Below are 14658 nucleotides of genomic sequence, written 5' to 3' on the forward strand. Positions count from 1 at the left end.
TTCCAAAATTAGGGAGCTATGTACTAAACAGCTGAAAGAATAAAATTGTAAAAGAACTCTTCTTAATTTTGATCTTTCAGGGTTAAAGCTACTTATGCCTTTGCAGATATACATAGCTCCGTAATTTTAAATTTGGCATCCTTGTGTGGGATTGTCAAATAAAAGTAGAAACCAATTTATTTATTTTGATTAAAATACGTTGTGTAAATTACTTTTTCATCAGCATTGTGTAGTATGCCACTTTTTCTCTCCTTGATCTCTTTGGAAAACAAAAATGGCAATAGATGGTTAAATCCAAATCCTTGTAACCCTTGCTAATTACCCCTTCTCACTGTATGTATGTATAGCTAATTTCCCCTCTCTCCATAATTTATATTCCAACATTACCCTGACAATTAACCTTTCCCCAATGTATATACTTTTCCTTACCAATTAAACAACTCAAACAAATGGCCGCTATCTCCTAATAATTAGCTACTCCCTCAACACAGCCCCAAAATATATACACAATTTCCTCTTTCATTAAAACTTCTACATTAAAATAAGGTCCACTGCAATAAAACCTGTCCCAGTTTACAGTCTCACATGTGCCTGCTAATTAGCCCCTCAAACAAACCTTGCATTTTCTGCCAATCAACCTTCTCCAATTTTTATCCCCATGTATAACATCTCCCTATTTCCATCATCCCACAGTTATCTGGTTTCTTTTTGGTGTCTTGGCTGGAGCAGGATGTGGTTTGCACACAACTGCTTTCTTGGTCCTGGTAAATATGCAAACCCAGTTTTATGACATTGTATATCCTTAGAACACCAGGAATACAGGATATTCTAAGCCACTTCGGATGATCTGGACTATTTGTTTTACAGATGTAATTTTCTTTTATACAGCTAATTAATATTGTGTTTGTTTATTATTTTGGTAGCCCATAATGATGGCAACAGAAAATTTAACGTGAGCCAAGTACATACCTGCAACACTTAGAATCCAACCAGAATACACCAGATGATAAAGCTAAAAAGGTCTCTGATACACACGACAAAGTAAATGTAGATGTAAATCAGCCAACTAACCAATTCTTGGGGTTAAATTGTCTGCAAGAAGAATTCTACATAGTTTTTGAAATTCAGGTCTTATGGCATAGTTTAACAACGGTGTCCTCTCCAATCCAGAATACCGGGTACAGTGTGTTGGTGAAAATACAGGTGAAAGAATAGATATGCTCTAAACCACCATATTTGACGCCATAGAAAGTGAGACTGCCAGCTGTGATGTCTAGGCTGATCCCAATTTTGCGGTACTGTGATTTATGAAGCCTCTGCTCCTGGTTATCGTGCCAAGCTGAGTGTCTGGTGCTTAGCACATTTAGGCTCCAGGAGAATTGATTACGACCAATTTCACTCCTTTCATCATTTGTTCGTGGTAGACCGCTGTAGGCTATGCCCACTCGTACAAAGAATTGGGAGATCTCCACTTCCCAGTAATGGTGGCCTTCGGAGAATCCTTCACTGCAGAACACCTGCCAGGTTCGAAAACGTTTTGGTGAATCGGGCATGGCTGTCTGTGGAATATTGCTCTTATGATCAGCTTTCATATTTTGGCATGAAAGTTGAATATATTTATAGGCGCTTTTAGGATCAAACGTCAGATTACGATAATCTGTTGATATAAACAAAGACATTCTCAAAATTAAGATTAGTTTTAACATCAGTAGCATACAGGCCAAAGATAGCTAGCATTTTGATGCAGTAAAACCATACCAATACATTGGGGAAACAATTACTTTTTTGTGTGCCATAGATAGGCACAGGTCTATGTGCCATGAATACAACAAATACAAAGATAAAAAAAATCTTAAAACACCATTTTTAAACTGCCCCTAGTTCTGGAAAATTTCTTATATATTTAAAGGAAAACTTTGGGCATCATAGCAACTTCATCCCAATAAAGTTGTCTTGATGCTAGGAGGTCCTGCACACTGTCTTACCCTAAAGGTCCACTTCACACTCATAAAGCTGCTTTATGGTTGAGCAAAATTCCATAATAATGAGACAGCCAGGGAGGTTTGCTTTTTGCTTTTGTTAGCTCCCCTGAGCGAACGGTAGTGGCAGGCCTGCATTCCTCAGATCGAAATGCTGTGCACGGAGTAGGAGCTTCAGATGCTTCTCAATGAAAAGTCTCGGATAGGCTATTTTCATGTGAAGGATTTGCAAAGGCTGTAGTTCATAAGAAGTGCATATTTTGCAAGATCTTTTAATATCTACCCCCAATGAATACATGCAAGAAAAATGCATACCTGTATTCATTGGGATTCATTGCGAAGTACTGATTTCAACATCGGGGTAGTGGAGTGTGCCTTAAAGGGGCTAAATCTCTTATGAATGTTTAAACCCAAAGTTTGCTTGTCCTTCTGGCGATGGCATTCTCAGCCTCTTACAAGATCTCCATCCACAAAACTGTGCGATAAAGGTGTATGCAAATACTAAGGCCGACCTGCTCAGATGATCACAGCTAAAATGCACATGTGCTAAGCAAATCTTTTATATTGTCCTGGTGGTTTTGCTTTGGAAGTTAGACGTTCTTGATGTACGTTCAAATCACATACAATTATATGTTACAAGCACACAATGAACACAGACGTGTACCATGTACAACTGTCATTAAACATTTAACAGTTAAAACAGCACTGTCATGCTGAACTTACCTTTCCACAATCTCTTCCTCTTCTCTCCATTTCTCAGGATCTGTTCTTTTATTTCTATCTGATCTACTTTTCTTTAAAACATAAGACAAAGACGGGATTACTTTGTCTTATGTATTTTTCCTACGCTTGACCAGCTTTGACCCACTTCCTAAATAGCCATTAATGACAATGGGAGGGTGGGGACCTATTGTCCCCCTCCTCAGCCCCCACCCATGAGCGGTGGGTGGGGGCCCTAAATGACAATGGGGGGAGGACCTATTATCGTCGTCCCGACCCCCAACCATGAGCGGCAGGTGGGGGCCTTATATGACAATGGGTGGGGGCCGGGGGAGACAATAGGTCCTCCCCCCATTTTCATTTAGGGCCTCCACCCACATCTCAAGAAGGTTTTAGAAAAAGAAGACATCATATGGTAAGTATTGTTTTATTATTCACAGGTAGTTGTATTGTTCCCCCTCACTATTTTTAGGGTGAGGGGGGTAGGTAGTGCTTTATAAAAAAAATTTGGCGGGCTGGGTGACTAGGGGCTTGGGGACCCCTAGTAACCTGGGGGGGGTATTTTTACATTTAGCCCCCAACCCATTGCCTGTGGGTGGGGGCCAGGGGAGGCAATAGGACCTGCCCCCCCCCCCATTGTCATTTAGGGCCCCCACCCACCGCTCATGGGATGGGCCCAGAGACTACGACAATAGGTCCTCCGCCCCATTGTCATTTAGGGCCCTCACATGCTGCTCATGGGTGGGGGGTGGAGGGGACCCTAGGTTGAATAGCCCCCACCCGTGGGACACTATGTCCCCCATTATTTATTTGAATAGGTGTCCCACAATGGGATACTTTATTGGAGGGGAGGTTTTTTTGTTTTTTTTAATATTATTTTTGGCTGCTTACTGTTTAGTAGATATGCCCCTACTCACGGCATCGCAAGTAGGATCATTCAGGAGATTTCAATCTCCCTTATGCTAATATGGATGTCATATTGACCCCCATAGAGTGAGGGAGGACATGGGGGGCTTATGAAGTGGCAGGGAGCACTGCTCACTGCCACTTCTATTTTTACATATTACAAGGAGGGAGCTGCGAGCCAGTAGCTCCCTCCTTGTAATAAACAGAACGAACAAACGAACACTGACATTCGGTGATTGTTTGTTTGTTTTGAAATTTCTATTCATTAATTTGTCTTTCTGACAAACTAATGGACAAAATTCCCGTCTGAATTTTGGACAATAGCGAATGCCAAAGTGTTTAACTGGACATGCGCAGGAATTTCACAGCGCTATCTAGTGTGGGCAAATGACATGTCCCACGGGGCCTTCATCTGCCCACACAAAGATGGCAGCCTCCAGGACCTAGGTCCGGACACAAAATAAAGTTGAAAAAAAAAAAAAAGTAATATGGGAATGTAACAGATCAACGGGCACCCCGACTGGGTACCTCCGTTGAAGGATGCTCCTAGCGCTTCCTGAGGACTCCAAGCACGGCAGCAGACACCACAACCACCGAATCGGAGAAGCATACGAATGCTCTCAAGCACATGAATGCTGTAAACAACTGAACAGGAAAAGCATACAATCAGCTTATACACCTGGCAATCAGCATACAATCCAATTCCCCCAATAACGAGACGACACTTCGTTTTGAAGTTATTTTAATTGAAGTTATTTTAATCCAACTCCCACACAAAATACTCCCCTCTGCCTGTGATATGATTACTGAACACAATGGGTAATATAATTATCAGAGGCAGAGAAATACAGTTTTTACAAAATATTAATAACTTCCAAAATATACATGCCACAAACATGAGGCAACTCGGCCGTTCGTGCAAATAGCCCAGTCTAACAGTGCGTTCGAATTGTCGAACGCACTTCGATTTCAGTCGAAGCATCGAAGTTCCTGAGAAGATAGCGGTCAGCGGTGTTCCTGCAAATGGGTAGCCGATTTTAGTTCCATAGATTTAGTGGCATGCACCGCTGACCGCGTTCAACTAAATTAAAATGGCCACGTGTTCGGTTTTCAAATGGTGGTCACTTCGACTACTTCGGCACTTTGACTGCATCCGAAGTGCCAATTTAAAAGTACAAATCCTTTCTCTGGGCGTTAAAGGGCCAGCAGCAGCACAACAAAAATCCATTATGCCCAAATATGTTATTTCAAGGGCCAAACCTCCCAGGGACCATAATCACATGACAAGAGGCTGGCAAGCAGTCCTCTCAAGGCACAAGTGGCGGAACTGGTTCTGCCACATTTCTCCCCTTTACCCACCAGACTAACAGGGTATCTGACCTCCTGCCGGTCAGTGCCCTGGTTAGTCCAGCAACCCACCCACAAAACAGAATCCGGAGTATAACCCACCCACGAAAATTGGTTACTACACCTGGAGTAGTCGGTCGCTTGTCCAGGTCCAGGAGCTCCACCTCGTCTCTGGGGGGTACTAGCACTCTGGATTGGTGGGTTGCTGGGTGGGCAGAGACCAGCGGTGCTCTGCCCTGGTGCCAGCGCTACCACAGGAGCAGCCTGGTTGGAGCCCAGGTGAGGGAATGGCGTAGTAGGCTCCTCACTCCGGCCCTGGGGCTGCTGCTGGAGGGGAAGCCAGGCTGTCTCCCCTTTTAGTACAGGACACTGCCTCTGGGGAGAGGGGGTAACCGGCTCCACTCCCTGACACTCTCTCTGCTGTTGAAGAGGGAGACCGACTGTCTCCCCTTTCCATAAGTTGTCCTGTCGCTTGGGGTGAGAAACCAACTGTCTCTGCTCCCTGTAGGACACTCTGCCACTGGGGAGGGAGGACGCTGCTTTCCACTCCCAGTAGCTTGGGCGCAGAGACCACGGTCCCATCTGCGCTGTTGGGGGGCTTAGTGTCTTCCCTTGGTGGGCTACGCTGCCGCTGGGGAGAGGGGTAACAAACTCCTCTCCCTTACACACTTTCAGCTGCTGGGGAGAGGGGGTAACAGGCTCCTCTCCCTGACATTCTCTCTGCTGGTAGAGAGGGGGACTGACTGTCTCCTCTTCCAATAATGCGCTCTGCCGCTGGGTAGTGAAACCAGTGGTCTCTCCTCCCTGTAATGTACTCTGCCGCTGGGGATCTGGGCCGACTGCCCAGCATCCCTGTAGGGCCGGTAGAGAGATCTTGGTCCCATCTCAATAATCATTGTTTGATTTATTTATTTATTTAAATGTGGATTACTGCAAATAGAACAAAGTAGGAGAGTAGTCCTTATGCGCCAACCCCTTTCTAAACCAGACAGAAAATGTTTGAGAACATCTACCATGTGTCAAGAACATTTAAGAAAAGGTTGTTTCAGACTCTTTAAGAAAAAAAAGTAAACTGCAAGCTGGACTACAGCAGTATCAATCCTCACCTTGGTACATTTGTTCTCTAAGCTCACTCATGACATGTGAATCCCTTGCCAATGGTTTTGCAGGCGACGTTGATGGCTGAGACTCTAAAACATAGAACAACAAGAGTGTAAATCCAAAACAAACACAACATCTTATACTCTTCCATACTTCAAACTAACCTTCACTCCCAGCTTGTGGCATAGCTGGGAAAATAGCATTGGGCAGGTTCACTTTTAGGAGCTTAGTAATTTCAGGTAAGATCGTGGTCACTGCATTCAGCTGTGAGGTTCCACAAGGAGGTAAGTCTTCCAAAACAGGGGCAGAACCTGGAGAGACAATGTTGGGAAGACCCTGGAACAGAGCCACATAATACAGTCACAAAATAATAGTTATCTGTCCCATCGTTCATTGTGGCGTTTAAACCAAAGTGGAACTAACTAAAACATCAGAATCTAAATACAGCAAAACTAATTAATACATAAAATTGATTAAAGAATGGTAGACTTAATCCAATATACATAATTTAAAGATTGTTAACTCACTTGAATACATTACTAAACATATGCCAACCTTTGTGATTTCAGAATCAAATGTGATTTTAAAAAAACAAAACACTATGGTGTCAGGAATACAAACATGTTGGCCGGCCTCCCTTTGCCCCCATTACAAAAGTAAAAAAACCTCACCTTCATTCCAGCGCCGTGCAGACCTGCTGCGGCTGGCTCATCCCCAGCTTTGCCTCCTTGGCTGAGATCATGAATATTGATTATCTCAGCCAACCTTTTTTCCCATAGAAAAGCATTGGGAAGCTCCTGTAGTGTGTGGACAAACTATGTGCTGCCCCAATCAGCATCTCCTCATAGAGATGCATTGAATCACACTGTGCAACACTTACCCAGGAAGCACCTCTAGTGACCGTCTGAGTGACTGCCACTGGAGGTGTCCCTAGGCAGCAATGTAAACGCTGCCTTTTCTATGAAAAGACAGCGTTTACATTAAAATGCCTGCAGGGACACAATACACATTAAAATGCCTGCAGGGAGACACAAGAACAACTACATTAAGCTGTACCATAAAACCTGTACATTGGGGTACTGTTTTATGCGTGAGTCATCGCTGAATACAAATATGTGTACTTTATTGCAGTAACAGCTAACAGTATTGTGACATGCACAGTTAAAATGCCATGCAAAACTAAAATTCTTTTTTATATTTTATTCATATTAAATTATGTTTAATGCACAAATATTTGATGTGACATGAAAGCCCTGTTCTCCTGAACAAAAATTATATATAATAAGTGTGGGTGCACATAATATGAAACAGGTGAATTACGCCTGAACAGACATATGGCGCAAATTCAAGGTTTTGTTTACGTTTTGTTTACAACTGCCTCAGTCCTTAAACGGTTAAGCTGTAGTTGTTCTGGTGACTATATTGTCCCTTTTCATACGATTTTGTCCATGCAACCTTCTGTAAGAACCACCAGCAAAGTGTCTGGGCAAGAGGGACAGGGCTGCATATATATAGCGTTGAGATGTCTTATCCATGTGGAGTTAAAAAAAAAAAAAATATTATTGTGACAATGTGTAAGAGACTATAATGATTTGACTCTTAAATGCAATATTACAGGTTCTATGTGATCTTGACATAATGTCTTCATGTGGCAAGAGATAAACATAACCCCAAATACAGATTATATCTAATCAAGAAAGGGTTGTCTGTTCAGCTGCTTTTAAGGAGTCAGAGGTACTGGACCCCATATACTCCTGCATGGTTGTGATGGATGGACAGACAGACAAATCAGTATTTCATACCTGTAGGAATGCAACATTGTCAGGGTTTTGAAGCAACTGATCTGCCTCCTTCTTGTACTGCTGTAGTGCCTCCAAATGCCTCTGTAAATGATACCGGTTTGTTTGTGCCTGCCCCAGTACTACCTTCTCTTCGTTCCTCATTGACTCTATGGCCAGATTGAAGGATACATTAAGCATTTCTTTCAGCTGGTCAAATTGTGATGATATGCCTGAAACAGTCTTATCACATGAAGCCTGTGGAGAGATTTTTAAAAAAAGGTGCATAATAAAAATGTCTGGACACAGATTAAAAGATTAGACACAGAGCTATTCACTAAAGTGAAAATGCAAAGTAACTTTCAAAATTTAAGGCCAAAGTAGCCAAACCGAAAGCATAGCTGACAGAATTTTTCCAGTTTGGCTATTTTGACCTATAGTGTTAAAAACATTATCTAGCTCCCTGTCCTCCCCTCCTTGCCCACCCTAAATATAGTACATCTTACCTTTACTCCAGTCAGCTGCTGCTGGATCTGCCACTTATCTGCCTGGCTGACATCATCAGAAGTGATCTGAGTCAATCACAATGCTTCCTCATAGGAAAGCATTGGATTGGCCGAGCTTGTCAAGGAGGCAGATCAGGGGCAGAGCCAGCACAAAGCCAAACACAGTCCTGACCAATCAGCATCTCCTCATAGAGATGCACTGAATCAATGTACAATGTGCATCAAAAAGTTCAGTGTCTGCATGCAGAGGGTGGAGACACTGAATGTCCCAGGAAGCACCTCTAGTAGCCATCTGAGGAGTGGCCAGCAGAGTTATCGCTAGGCTGTAAGTAAACACTGCAATTTCTCTGAAAATACTGCAATTTACTGTACTGTAAGTAAACACTGCAATTTACTGCAAAAAGCCTGAAGGGAATGATTATACTCACCAGAACAAATACAATAAGCTGCAGGTGTTCTGGTGACTTAGTGTGCCTTTATGATCAAAATAGCCAAACTGGAAAAATGCTATGCGTCAGCTTTCAGTTCAGCTATTCTGGCCTTAAATTTTAAATTCACTTTAGTAAATATCCCTGATAGTGTAAAGCTCTAAAAGAAACCAACTGCTATTACATATTGATTGAGCCATATGTATAAAAATACAAAATAAATAAAAATCAATGTTTAGTAGATATACCCCAAATTAAAAATTGTATGCATCTAATTTTGCATTTTTTTCATCTGGGTTTATCTAAAAACAAATTGCTTGCAAAACCTGTAGCTTTCTTGTCTGCTGCCTTTGCAAACCCTCCCCTTCTAACCCCACCTACACTTTCTGTGGCTGTCCAATCACAGACTTCATAATGCAGCTCAATTAGACATTTTTGCAAGGCAGGTAGGTACTCTAAGCAAATTCTGCCTCTTGAGTTTAGCTCCACTGCTAACCAAAGCAGGAAGTAACAGGACCAGTTATCTGATTAACAGCCGGGGGTGGGGGGGTGGGAACCAGGTTATTTTATAAAAGTGTAAATTTCTGCTGAAATCTGCACTTTTTATTTAAAATTAAAAAAATGTGACACACTTGCAAAGCTTTTCAGCAAGCTAACGTGTTTCAAGGATCTGGAGTGTTCTATTAAAATGTAATCTGTGTGTAGACTGATTTTATTAACTAATACCGGATTTTGTGTGGACAAAATTAGTTGAAAATTACTGAATTCCAACCGCATTTGGCTTTAGTAGATATGAGAATTGCCAATGTGGTCAGAACTTGGTCCGCCCGAGTGAATCTGCAGCTTTCGCCCAGATGCTTTTGGTGTCCGGATTAAAACCGGTGCTTTTGCATTCGAATCCTATACAATGTAGAGTATTGAGAAAATTCACACAAATTTTAATAACATTCGGGACAAAATGCATCCAACTACCATCATCTTGGTATAAAGAGCCTGAAAAATATGGGTGGAATAAGTCCACGAGGAATCTTGTGAGAGAGCCGGTGAGGATTATTTGTAGCACTTTTTGGAGGGAGCAAGAGACCACATGTGTAACCTTGAGGGCAGTGAGCGGTGGTATGCCCAATATTTCAGCAAAGGAAGAAGCCTTTGATTGGACCATTTAGCTAGCTTAGAGCACAGAGATGGAGGGAGCAGAGGCATTGGACATATTTGTTCCACAGAATTTAGATTTTCAGGGCTGCCATTTGACACCTTCTGGCCACGTGTCCCGAGGGTGTAACTAGCTCCCGGCACACAAGTGCACATATCTCCATATAGGCAGAAACAATACACATACAGACTCCTACCACTATGACCACTTCTAAAAGCAAAAGTGGCCATGGTGGTTGATGTAACCCTTTAAATGTATACAGATTTATCTTTTAACTTTTTACTCTGACCACCATAAAACACAGCTTAGTGCGTATATGCGGTCTCTATCGGCGCAGCTGCCCAGTACTCCCAGAGTGGTCCATCCTCCAGAATTATGGTCCAATCCAATGCTACTCACTGAGGCACAATGGGGACAATAGGTGAAGGTGCAACACTTGCCGCGATGCGCTTGTGATTCTATAGCAGACCGTGATGGCATTGTGTATGTGACATCACAGTATGCCTGGCTATGAGAGCCGTGAACTAAGAGTCCCGGGTTTTCTACCCAGAGGGCTTAGAAGTGTGGCTTAAAGTATAGTGTTCCTTTAAAATGACATTCGAGTCATACTCTGAGCACAAACACAACTAAAGTGCATTTAGTAGATTTTTACCTCATATTCATTCTGCGGTTTTGTTTACACTCCATTCTAATTAGTTAGGTTATGTTCCACAAAGTTGTAAAACTTTTATTAAGCAAAACTAAAGATTTAAACGGGGGGAACATAGCATCAATATCAGTCTATGCACTTGTTTTTTTTGTGTCCAGTGGGTTCCTTTAGGTTTTAAGCAGACATTCTTAAGAATAACACAATGACCAATAATCTACATTTTCGATCATTTCCTCAGAAAAAGAATACAAAGCTAACATTGACAGAATGACTAAATGGCTCACAGACCAAATTCATTCAGTCATTGCAGTGAGCAGCCATTGGCTGTCTGTTCTTTAGCAGACATACCCCTAGTCGAGGCATTGCGAGCTGGGACATGGTGGAGATATAAAACATTTACACCCCCACATGCCATGCCAAAAAAATGGCGACTGAGCAGTTAATGCTGCTCAGTTGCAAGTTATACTTACACCCCCGCACCTACATCTGTGACCATCAGTAGACGACTTCAATTTAAAAGTGTGGATTAGGGAACAGATTAGGATGTCCCCCCACTTTTTACTTTATTTCATATCTCTCATCCAATGGCCGTGGGATCTGTCCACCAGGTCCTCCCATATTTGTACAGGCCCAATGCCCCTGTGATAGGGCCTTGATAGCAACTGGGCTTTTCAATCACTAGTTGATCAATTTAGTAAATATGCCCCCACCTGTCGCATGGCAGGTGGATGCATAAGTGAGGTCTACCTCCTTTATAGTAGTAAGGGGTCATATTGACCCCCATATGCTTTTTTTTTCCATAATGTGGTTAAGCCTCCTGCCATTAAAGGTTATTTAACTCTTTGAGATTCACAATCGATCAACATTCAGTAAGTAAATTCAAATTTTATCTGGGAGCAGTGGAAGTCATCTCACTGATAAGAGGTATATCCCACTTTTAGGATTTAGCTAGTATAGCAGATCATAGGCTGCTAGGACAGTGGTAGTCTACATCAGTGCTCTGTTGGGCCTCGTAGTAGCCAAACTATAGTACCCTTGGTCTTGGTGGCTTGCAGCCTTTAGCATCATGTCACACCTTAAGTGTTGCTAGTTACTAGCGTATTTGTATTAAGGACTGTTACTACCACTGTCCAGTTACTCACTTAAAGGGACATTATCCATTTTTTGAAGTCTGTACATCTCTCCTCTAGCAAAATGACCATCATGTCTTACTCAGAGAGAGAAGTATGATTTTAACTTCATACCTTAATGTTTTCTACAGTTTGGTCCAGATTTGCAATCTTTCCTTCAGTCTGCTTCCTGTTATTGCTATTAGCAAGCAGAACTTCTGAGAGCCTTTTCTGTAAAGAAAGAGAACACAGAAAAAGTTTATTTAATACAATGTTTTAGAATGGTTTCACATATTACAGGATTTTCTTAATTTTGTTCTTACAGCTGTTTAGTAGATCGCTCCCTAGTTTGGTATGGTTACACGGAATTGCCATTATTAAGAGTACCAGGTTAGGAACTTATCTACTAAGCAACTGAAACAGCAAAATTAGGGGGAAAAGGCTTTTATTTTGTCTCGTTTAGCTGTTTAGTACATAGCTCCCTAATTTGGTACCCTGTTTTAAGGATTGCTATTTTAAAGGACCACTATAGGCACCCAGACCACTTCAGCTTAATGAAGTGGTCTGGGTGACAGGTCCCTCTAGGGTTAACCCTGCCTGCTGTAAACATAGCAGTTTCAGAGAACTGCTATGTTTACAATAGGGTTAATCCAGCCTCTAGTGGCTGTCTCATTGACAGCCGCCCGAGGCGCTTCCGTGCTTCTCACTGTGATTTTCACAGTGAGAAGACGCCAGCGTCCATAGGAAAGCATTGAGAATGCTTTCCTATGGACTGACTGAATGCGCGCGCGGCTCTTGCAGTGCATGTGCATTCAGCCGATGACGTCGGAAGGAAGAGGAGAGTCCCCGGCGCCGAGGGAGCCCGGCGCTGGAGAAAGGTGAGTGTTTAACCCCCTTCCTCCCCCTTTAGCCTGGCGGGAGTGGGACCCTGAGGGTAGGGGCACCCTCAGGGCACTATAGTGCCAGGAAAACAAGTTTGTTTTCCTGGCACTATAGGAATCCTTTAAGGATACAAAATTAGGGAGCTATCTACTAATCAGAACAGTTCCCTATTTGGTACCCTTTAAGGGTACCAAATTCGGGATATGTGTTTAGTAGACAGCTCCCTAATTTGGTACCCTTATGTCAGATTACCATTTTTAAGGATACTAAATTCGGGAGGTATCTACTAAATACAGCAGTTGCCTGATTTGGAAATCTTATGTGGGATTGTCATATTATTTTAACAAATGATTTAACACCTAAATATTATATTATAGTCCTAAATAGAAGAGAATTGAGCTGTGCGACTGCATGGGCATGATCCGTACACCAAAAGTGCTTCACTAAAGGGTTTTTTAAGTGGTCATGGTGGTAGGAGTCTGGATATGCAGTGTTTCAGCTTCTTCCTTTGGAATAATGGAAACAAAGGCACCCACATTTCTATTACTTCCTAATTTTTTCCGATTTTTATTTCATTCCAATTGATCATTTTCATATTTCGGACGAACCAAAATTCCAAAATGAACTAATGGAAACAAAACAAAACAAAAACAAATCTATCGGCCCATGCACATCTCTAATGGATGTAAGCACTGTAACATGGCTGTGTAATAGAAAATTAAATACAAACAAAATTAAGCCCTGTGTTCAAACTCCCACTACTCTTGGGCAGCAGCAACAGCATTCATCAGTCCAAAAACATAGAACAAACCCCCTTTAACCCCTTAAGGACCAAACGTCTGGAATAAAAGGGAATATATGACATGTCATGTGTCCTTAAGTGGTTAAAAACGTAATCTGCACAGTATCCTGTAATAGACAACAGTAGGAATGTTGACCTGGGCCCACTCTGGCTGTTGTTGGACTACAACCCCTATAACTCTCTGCTATTTACAATTCCTATTCTGAAAGAGAATTATAGGGTTTGTAGACCAACATCTTAGAGGCTGCAGTTTGAGATATCTGGAGATCAGTGTTATTACCTTTTCTTTCTGTGTTTCAGTTTCAATAAGCTCCAACTCATGACCCTTGCAGCCTTTTACAATGCACTCCTGACAGATACACCTCTTTTCAGTGCAACAGAACATACTGAGCTCTCGGTTGTGCCTGGGGCATGTCTCCCTTAAGTCTTCAGTCTTGTTTTCTGATCTGAAGGGGGCTCCCAAATGTCGCATCTCCTTCACATACTGCACTATTTCACAGAGATCGACATTCTTCATGGGTTCTGGGCGCTTCTCAAATTTCTCCCTGCACACAGGACAGTCGTAGAAAGTCATCTGCACTCCTTGTTTATCCCAGTATTCATGGATACAGCGCTGGCAAAAGTTATGTCCACATGGTAATGACAGTGGTAAGGTGAATATCTCCAGACAGATACTGCAGTTTAATTTATCCGGTAGAGATTCTGGAATTTTGCCTAATTCTGACATTCTGCAGATAAGAAAAGAAAAAAAAAATATATAAATATATATAGCGAGATTACTGAGGAAATGCAAAGCCAAGGTGCTGGAAACTAATAGGGGTAAACGTTTAGAGTTATTTATAATTTGTTATGTAAAATATTGCAGAGGCGAATGAGTTCCATTCATGCAGATGAGCTATTCTAAAATGTATTCCTTCAGGTATAGAAGGAAAGGGCAGAGAATAGTAGTAAAGGGAAATAGAATCTTAAAGCTGAGTGGAGAAATGAAAGTAAAACTCAAGCAAGACAGCATAGTCTGCTTCCCATTGTCATGTGATCACAGTGATCACATGACACTAGAGGTTCCTGTACTGTAGACTGGGAGCTTGCTGTGTAGAAATGAGTGAAATGGGAATGTATCCTTTGTGTTCAGGATCTGCTGCCTAGGGAGGGGTCCTGCAGAACTCAAACTTATTACAGAATTAAAAGGACACTCCAGGCACCAAAACAACTTCATCTAAATGCAGTTGTTATGGTGCCAGAAGGCCACTGGAGGCACTCATACCTTAAGAGGTTAAACTATTCTTGAACAGTTTAGC

At 42.1% G+C, this 14658-nt stretch overlaps 1 protein-coding gene across 2 annotated transcripts; it reads right to left on the reverse strand.

Annotated features, from left to right (window-relative positions):
• Nucleotides 1–892: 892 nt before the first annotated feature.
• On the reverse strand, nucleotides 893–14363 carry LOC134614832 (E3 ubiquitin-protein ligase TRIM65-like). Of its 2 annotated transcripts, XM_063459048.1 has the most exons (6): nucleotides 13641–14363; nucleotides 11812–11907; nucleotides 7856–8089; nucleotides 6218–6389; nucleotides 6059–6142; nucleotides 893–1657 (listed from the first exon to the last, which is right to left on the reverse strand). In XM_063459048.1, exons 1-6 carry the CDS (start codon nucleotides 14085–14087, stop codon nucleotides 1125–1127), a joined length of 1566 nt encoding a protein of 521 aa, XP_063315118.1. In that variant the 5' UTR covers nucleotides 14088–14363; the 3' UTR covers nucleotides 893–1124. The 2 variants fall into 2 exon arrangements, with proteins under 2 accessions (XP_063315118.1, XP_063315119.1); XM_063459049.1 differs by lacking the exon at nucleotides 6059–6142.
• Between the last annotated feature and the right edge of the window lie 295 nt (nucleotides 14364–14658).

This window comes from Pelobates fuscus, chromosome 6 (assembly GCF_036172605.1).
Source record: "Pelobates fuscus isolate aPelFus1 chromosome 6, aPelFus1.pri, whole genome shotgun sequence".
NCBI lineage: Eukaryota > Metazoa > Chordata > Amphibia > Anura > Pelobatidae > Pelobates > Pelobates fuscus.

What these genes read in the sequence shown, in the direction of transcription:
- LOC134614832 (XM_063459048.1), bottom strand. Translation starts at nt 14,087, where the DNA reads ATGTCAGAATTAGGCAAAATTCCAGAATCTCTACCGGATAAATTAAAC. An exon ending in GCCACAAGCTGGGAGTGAAG is followed by an intron (nt 6,143 to 6,217) that starts GTTAGTTTGAAG and finishes TCTATGTTTTAG; the next exon opens with AGTCTCAGCCATCAACGTCG. An exon ending in TAGAGAACAAATGTACCAAG is followed by an intron (nt 1,658 to 6,058) that starts GTGAGGATTGAT and finishes TTATATCAACAG; the next exon opens with ATTATCGTAATCTGACGTTT.